Genomic DNA, 8,517 nt, shown 5'->3' with positions numbered 1-8,517 from the left:
TCTCTAAACGGACAAGATTTTTTTGTACACTTTTACAAATTTAAATTACCGAATTAATGGAGATTGATTGTTGAAACAATTAAGGTTGACGAAGAAAACGAGGTGTTTACTTAAAGTATTAATAGAGTTGGTATTGTTCCTCAACGTTTTTATCAATTTTATCTTATAAATTCTGTTAATATTTACAAGAAACGAAAAGAAATTGAGTTTGAAAATAAAGGGAATACAACTTACTTAATAAAAGAGTCCGAACCATTTTTGTTTTACTCGGAAAACGTAAACGCGTCTATTTTTCTGGGATTTTTTGTTTTTTAGACCAGTCTATTTAATAATCGCGCGCGCGGTGATTCTAGACTCGGAAATCTCCGAGTATGTTTGGCCAAGTTCATACGAGACCCGGTAAGGGCGCCCTGACGGCGGAGGATTGTCCCGCGTTGGAGGAAGCGTACGGAGAGTGGTAATAGTAGCTGCCGAGAGCCGCCACTAAAGAGTTGGAGGATTCCGGAGCACCGCCCGCGTGCGCGCTGGCCGATCCGTTGGCTCCGGCGGCGGCGGCGGCCGACACAGCGGCGGCCACGGCGGCTGCCCCGCTGTCGTGGTAGAGGATAGGAACTCGCACCATTCGTTGGGCCGCGTGGGCCATGTTGGCCGCTTCCAGCTCGGCCGCTAATTGTCTTTTCCATTTGTTCCGTCTGTTTTGGAACCAGATCTTCACTTGAGTCTCGGTCAGGTGCAGCGAGGCGGCCAGGCCGGCCCTTTCGGACGAAGACAGGTAGCGCTTCATGTCGAAGGTGGATTCCAGTTGGAACACTTGGCTCCGGGTGAAGACCGTTCTGGTTTTCTTCTTCCGTCTGTTCTTCTTGGATTTGTCCGAATCGCCGCCGTTGCTTCCGCCGTTACTGCTGCTTCGGCCGCAACTTCCGTTTTGGTTATTTCCGCTTCCGCCCGAAGACGTGGAACCGTCCGCCGCGATGTCTTCATCGTCGTCGCTTTGCGTCATGACGTTGTCGGTGACGTTGAGGTTGACGCCTCCGGATGAGCATTCGTGACCTCTACTCGGGTCTTGATGGGGACTGGCGCTGGGCCCCAAGTGCGGGCTCGGGTGATGGTGAGACTGGTGCATGGCTAGCCCCGGATGGATGACCACGTGACCTCCGGCGCCCCCGGATGAAGAGACGGGGACCCCGTGCAGCATGTGGTGCGTGATGGCGGCGTGGTGATGGTGCGGATGGTGCGAGTGTAGGTGCAACGGAAGGGACTGGCTGACGACGGGCAGTGACGCGGAGGAAGTCGGCGGTGGCGGCGAGATGGGCGAAGGGGAACGACTCAGTTCCTGGTCCGTGTGGTCCGACCGGATCGAGGCGGTTCTGGCCGGCGATGGTACTTGGTTCGGCCTTGATGACAGCTGGTGGTGATGGTGTAGAAGTCCGGCTATGGGGAAACGAAACATTACTTTTTTAATTTAGGTTCTTTTGAATTTTAGTTCTATTTTAGGGAAAATATGAGAAAAATACAGGCTCACCGGTCATTTGGGACCCTACCCGGGAAATTTTATTAAGCCCGCCTCGTATTTCTGACCATTTTTATGATGATAACAAATTGTGTAATTAATTTATTTAAATGCCACTAGAATTTTTTTAAATTGCTCTAAAATATGCGCAGATAGAACGATTGATTTCTGTGGGGTCGTAAAAATCTGGTACACTCTAGAGAAGAATGATTTTAGAAACCTGGAAATCAATTTGAAAATAATTTCCAAAATCTCCAAATGAGCCTGAAAAAAACAGAAATCAACACAAAAATCGTGGTCTGAATTTTGGAATCTTTATCAAGTTTGTGATTTCTGAAAATACTTTGCGATACAAAATCCAGTACGCCAAATTTGTCTCGCTTTTTCTGATTCTAAAGATGGACCGCCTCCTACTCTCTAATTTCAACTGATTTTGGTATTTCAATCTTAAATATTTTAAATACATTCTATTGGCAATTGAAGGCGGATATTTCGAATATGACTCAAAAAAGTGTTATCTGTAAACCTATCCTAAAATTTAAAATGTTTCGTGTCTATAATCGTTTACGGAAAATGATCGTATCGATTTTGATGATCCTAATAAAAGTGGAGTCATTTATTAAAATGTTAAACCCGATTTTAATTTGTCGTCATTCGAATAATTATAACGTTTAATTCGAATCGGATAAAACGATGTTAATTTTTATTCATTGGGGAAATGACGGTTGGAAAGAAGAAATCTCTAACTTTTCGCCCGGGACGCAATCAAGTTTTATCAAGAGTCCGAACTGGGGGATAATTAGCCCTTTCATCATCGCGTCGTGGTCGTCGTTTCGCTAATTGTAATCCGATACGGACGAAAGATGGCGCCGCGCTCACTCCCCCCCCCCCTTGATCGAGATAGTCGTCGATCCCCAATGCGAACTTGTCCCCAGTGTTTGGGAACTGACCCTGTTACACGCTGGATATATTACATCGGTACAGAGTAAATTAAAAGTGAAGCCAGCCAAACCGTATATATATATACCAGTAGGAAGGAAGGGGGGTCGGGAATGAAGTTCTCCCCCCCCCCGCCATTGCTAGAGGGCTTAAGGACCCCCTTCGGGGTTAATTAGTTGATTGATTTTGCCCACGCTCTTATTATAGAGCGACCGGAGCAAGCCACGCCCACCTTTGAAGTGGAACCAATCATGGGGATTAATTTGAAAGGTAAACTTTCCGGCAGCGCGCGTCCGCGGGGGGGGATGAAAGGGTGTTATATGTGTTTGGTCCGGGTTAAAACCATCTTCTCGTTAATTCACCCTAATCTGGGGGGAAACTGCGTGTGCAGTATCCACTAATTGGCGTTTTTATGACCCGCTTCCGACCCCCTTATCCACCCCCACCCGTTCGCCCCCCCCCTCCCCTACCTTATCTTGGCTAAATTCCCGCGCCACCCTTGTACGTCCGTTACCTGAATACCTTTTTAGTTTGCTAAATCCGTTCTCCCTGCAACTCCCTAACCTCGACGACCAATTCAGTGGTATACTTTCATAATTTGCTATAGAAATTCGACAAAATTATATTTAACATAAGTGTGGCGGAAGCTGATAGTTATATTTAGTGTTGTAAGACGGAACATTTTCCGGAAAATGACCGAGGTCTTTTTTCCGGAAAATTTTCCGTATTTTTCCGAAAAGAACTAAAAAAAGTTTTCATTCCATGATTAGTTTAATATTGTTTGCAAATTTAAATTTAAGCGGCATTTTCGCCTAATTTTTTTCGAATCTAAAAGTAAAACTAAACCTCTAGACTAGCTTTAAACTGATTAACAATTTTATTTATTAATGTTTTGTTGTATGTTTACTGATATTAGACATTTTATATCGATAAAAAGTTTAAAAAATTAAAAACTCTTAAAAGGTAATATATGTTTAAATTTTTTATTTTCCCGATTTGCGGAAAATTTTCTGGATATTTTTCCGCATTTTATTTTTCCGGAAAATTAACAACACTAGTTGATAGTTATATTTAAAGTAAGTATGTCAGTTCTCGACATTCATTGTGTTTTACTGAAAGACATTTCTAGAATGAAGACTCAATTTTTGTGAACTAAATCGTTAGGCCTAAAATATGCTTGTGTCATCAACGAAGGGAGCCATGCTAAGGCCTTATATATCCACTTATCACGTAACTTCTACGTCATTCTACACATTAGTAATTAAGAAAATTCACTGACACTCTTTTATAGACCCACTTCTGAAAAGGTCGAATTTAAGTATGTAATATAATTATTTCCAAAATTTATTTTGAAAAATCAATGAGAGCCTACGAAACTACGAATAAAATTAGTAGTATAGGGAGATAGATACTTAATTCTTACTAACAGATATATTATATTTACTTCTGCTTATACTAAATTCGTCGGTCAACCTTTTTTCAAGCCAAGTTATTTATTAAATGTTAAGATTATTTTTAATAAAATAGTGGTATCATTTATACTTATATGAATTTTCTGCGAAATCTTTTATATTTAAATAAGTATATAATACATATCCTTCCAATGTAAAATGTAAAAATCAACTTAACTTTGGGTAGTGATATTTACTAAATCATATTTTCAAGTGAATAACATTGGTGGTCGATCGTATCTGATTTCCTAAAAATTTATTTTGATACTCTAAATATAATTGTTAAAGTTGAAAATTTTAAACAAAATTCTTGGGGTCCAAATTAATAAATTTTTTGCCCTTGGTTGTAATAATAGAATTCCTAAATTTGGTACCCCGCTCTTCATGCGTCGCTATTGTCGTTCAAGAGTTTCGCGCGACGGGACGAGGGGCGCGTTAAACGGCCGTTTTTGGCTGACCAACGCCCAGCTCATTTACGTAACCTATATCATAAAAGAACGGCTCTTAATTTCCCACCCTTTTCCGAAAATGAACCGCTGCGAGAGGGGGGAGGCGGCGAGATTATTTTCTGTTGAATGACGTTATTACAATGGCGGGGGAGGATCACTATGTTTCCTTAAGCTCCAAGCGCCCTACAAATTGAAGATTTTTACTTCATTCTAGGAGATGCTTGATAATGTACCTTCTTCTGATTGTTATATATAATGCAGGCCTGATACTCACTTACACAGTAGAATTTAGTGAGTTTAGTGACTAACAATTTTAAAAAAGTGACCGAAAAGTGACTAATAGTGACTGAAAATCTACCAAAAATTGTTTAAATAATACTGCTTTTTGACTAGTTACAACTGTTACACAACCAAAACAGTAACTAAATAGTCATAGGAAGTTCTATCACTTAGGCTAATTCCTCTTCTCCAAAGTTTTTATCACTAATAGCTTTCTTCAACCGCTTATTAGCTAATAAAAAAATTAAAAGGGAATGGAGTTTGATTTTGTTTTATTATTTGTAAAAAAGGGCTGCGAGGCAGTTTTCTAACGTTGAATGCTAAGGAAATCTAAAAATTCGAAAAAAGTGATAAATAGTAACTAATTTTGGGAAAAGTGACTTTTAGTGACAGATTTTAAAAAAAGTGATTTTAAGTGAGAAAAGTGACTCAGTATCAGGCCTGTTGAAGAAAGTGGTCGGGACTTCATACGAAATACCACGTGTTTTATAGCAAGCACCCGAAATAGCCTCTCTCAAATTAAAAATTTAATTTATATTTTTAATTTTAGTTAATTTTATTTTACATTTAGAGTTTGGAATGATTAAATAGTTTTCTGTGTTTGATTTTCGTCCCAATTTTCTGTTTCTTATAAGTCGTTCTGACGAGAAAAAACGATAATTCTTACTAAATTGATTTCGATAATTATTCTATAGAAATTCTATATAACTGTTATTGAAATTCTTTAGAAACGTTATTCAAACTTCAATACATAAATATAAATATTAATATTTATAGAGCAATCTATAGTATTTAGATAATCGTAGCCCATCTATAGACTTCGTTGATCTTACATAGAAAGTTTATAGAACTCTAATCAGAATCCTATAGAAAAAAACTAAATTTCTAAAGAATCTATAAATATCTATAGATATTTTAGTAATTTTAAATTTGACAAACAGAAATTTCAATGTCTATGCTACATACATATTTATAGAGCTTTTTATGGAATATAGGTAACCTTAGATTTCATAGAATGTCTATAGAACTTTAATTAGAATCATATAGACAAAATAAACTATATTTCTATAGAATCTATAGACATTTGAGTATTTTTTTTATAGTCCCAATTTATTCAATATAGCTATTTATAAAGCAATCGATGGAATATAGATAACCTTAGATTTCATAGAATGTCTATAGAACTTAAAACGGAATCATATAGAAAAACAAACTACATTTCTATAGAATTTATAGACATTTTAGTAATTTTTTTATAGTCCAAATCTATTCAATATAGCTATTTATAGAGCAATCGAAGGCATATAGAAAATTTTAATATTTCTACAAACTTCATTATGATTGCGCAGAAAGCCTATAGAACTGTAAGCAAAATGAACAACATATTTTTAGAATCTGTAGAAATATGGATCATTTTTCTATGTAAATTGGGAAAGAAACTTGATATTTCGAGGTCTTTTCTATATAAATATTTATAGAACGCTCTTTTTGGTATAGAAAACCTTAAAATTGCATAGAATGTCTACAGAACTGGAATCGGGATCTTAAAGAAATTCGTGTCATTTTATTTCTTTAGGTTATGGTACAAAATCTAGAGAAGTATTTCGCAACGAATTTCATTTTTTTTTAAATTGTAATTAGTATACGAATGCCGAGCTACTTGTAAAATCCTTCAACGACGAAATTATCAAGTGATAAGATAGCATTTCCCCTTATTAATTCCATTTCATTTCTTTATAATTATAATTCTTAATTTAACCGATTCGTCACGTATAGCTAATGTCTTTTTTAGGGTAGAAAATACAACGTTGAGGCCCTCAGTCAAATTCGTCAATGGTTTATATTTTTCAATCATTAGCCAAAAACATATTGTTGGGGAGCCGCAGAAAAGCGGCGAATAATTTCCAAATCCCGAGAAGGCCCCCTTAACCGCACGCCGCTAACAAGAACCAGGTGGAAACAAACCACTCTCTCTTCCCTAAATACCCGCGCACCCAGCTCAGCTCTATAATCCATTTTAGAAAGATCTCTTTAACGGGAGGGGGCTCATACGAACACTCGAGGCAGCTGCGTTTACAGTCGCGCGCTTATTAATTGAATCGGCGGCCGTCACACGAGTTATTAATTCCCACTATAACATATTCCGTCCATGTTTTCTAATTATAAAGCCATTACGAGAAGGGAATATCGAAGTACCTCTTAATTAAGACGAAGCCCGCACGCGACCTACGTTAAGAAAATAGCCGAGGCTACTTACCGGATGAAATGGGTACGGTGACGTCGCCGGCGTTGTTGGAAGGTTCGACGTGAGTCCATGGGTACCAAGGGGTGGGCTTCCTCGGGATGCCCGTGAGATTGGGGTGGTGGAAGTGCACCGGAAGGTACGAACCCGCCGACACTCTGGAACTGAGGGCCGCCGAAATTTGCGACTCTATGCAGAGCCGAGCCGCGTGCTGTACCGCCGTCGGTACGTGGGCGAAGTCGGCGGTGGCCGCTTCGAAAGTGGGGATTGGCGCCGGTACCGGGGCCACCGCGCCCGGGACGGGGCCCGCCTGGGGCGGACGCGACTTCTTGGGGTCACTCCGGCTCAAGATGGAACTGATGGAGAAAGGGTTCTTGGTCGCTTGCTGTTGCTGTTGTTGGTTCATCGACACCGAAGACGCGGGAATCGTTTTGTTATTTTCACCATTGTTAATAACGGTAGCGGCGGACGTGCCAGTGGGACTGGGGCTCGAATCGGATCTCTGGTCCGTAGCCATCGTACCCGGAAGAATTAGTCACAAAAAAGTCCCGAGTTGACGAGATAGTCCGAGCGTTTGTCGGATACGCGGAGTCGTTTGGAACGAGCGATTTGGTCCGAGTTCGTTTTTAGTCGCGGAGCGGTTGATCGTGTGACATGTTGCTTCTCTCTCCGCGAGTACGGGCTGGTCATCCGATACTCTCTCTTCGGCGCGCTGCCTGTTCCGGCCCCCGGCAGCCGCTCCCCCCTCTTCACCTATTTTAGGATGTTCGCCCTCCCCCTTTTTAGCGGTATTAAAAGGGGGGGAATAGATCGTCTTCGTCGTCTTTTGGGGGTATGGCAATCACGCGGCGTAAATGGACCCGGAATACCGGACCCAACTACTAAATGGCTCCGGATAAAACGAGCCTTTTCTCTTTACCCGAGAGCACCCCCTCCCGCCTCTTCCGGCTCCCTTCTTTCCATTCTCCAAATCGGCGTCGGATGGTGGCCCGCGATTGGACAATGCCGGGCTACGCCACAATGAGTCTCGGGAACGGAGGGGCGGGGCTTGGCGCAATTGCCGAGCCTTTAGAGTCGACTTCCCCCCGTGCACCGCCGCTTTCCTCGTCCGCCACTCCTCTCTCGCCGCCGCTCCTGTCTCGCCGGCTTCCCCTTCAAACCTCCGCGATTCCACCGGAGATATTTCTCTCCTCTTTGACGATTTCTTTCCGATATAAGCGCTCTAACTTACAGGGCGCGACGGAGGGGGTATTAGCGATCGGCTTTGCCCGCCCCCCTTACTCCTATTAAGAGTTTTATCGCTAAACTCTCATCGGATAATTAAGAGGAAATCGGGTTAATTACTACTTCTTTTTGGAACAGTTTTATCAGTTGGAATTTATGAATTTTAATTTTCGATTTTCTTGAAGGTGAATTTGGCAGTTTTTTGCTCAAGTTGCCAGTCCCCGTAAATTTACATAAATATCTTTTTAATTATATTTATGGCTGTTTGTGTACTTGGGACGTCGTTGTAGGTGATTTCTAAATGAAATCTATCAGAAGTTGGCGCTGGTAAATATAGATTTTAATTGAAGTAATTTTTTAATTGTTTTAATTTTATATTTTTTTATTTTGCTTTTTATGGGCAGTTCTAGAATTTTGAAATTT

The 8,517-nt window shown here is 40.7% G+C and overlaps 1 protein-coding gene across 1 annotated transcript; it reads right to left on the bottom strand.

Annotated features, from left to right (window-relative positions):
• Window positions 1-290: 290 nt before the first annotated feature.
• Window positions 291-7,387, bottom strand: LOC149948831 (uncharacterized). The gene is made up of 2 exons (XM_090171161.1): window positions 6,886-7,387; window positions 291-1,431 (listed from the first exon to the last, which is right to left on the bottom strand). The coding sequence occupies exons 1-2, from the start codon at window positions 7,385-7,387 to the stop codon at window positions 386-388; spliced, it is 1,548 nt and encodes a 515-aa protein (XP_090027287.1). The 3' UTR covers window positions 291-385.
• Between the last annotated feature and the right edge of the window lie 1,130 nt (window positions 7,388-8,517).

Source organism: Leiobunum rupestre, chromosome 4, assembly GCF_980474605.1.
Source record: "Leiobunum rupestre chromosome 4, qqLeiRupe1.1.hap1, whole genome shotgun sequence".
In the NCBI taxonomy this organism is placed as follows: Eukaryota; Metazoa; Arthropoda; class Arachnida; order Opiliones; family Sclerosomatidae; genus Leiobunum; species Leiobunum rupestre.
The sequence above is the reverse complement of the archived record's forward strand: the minus strand, read 5'-3'. Positions and strand labels throughout refer to the sequence as shown.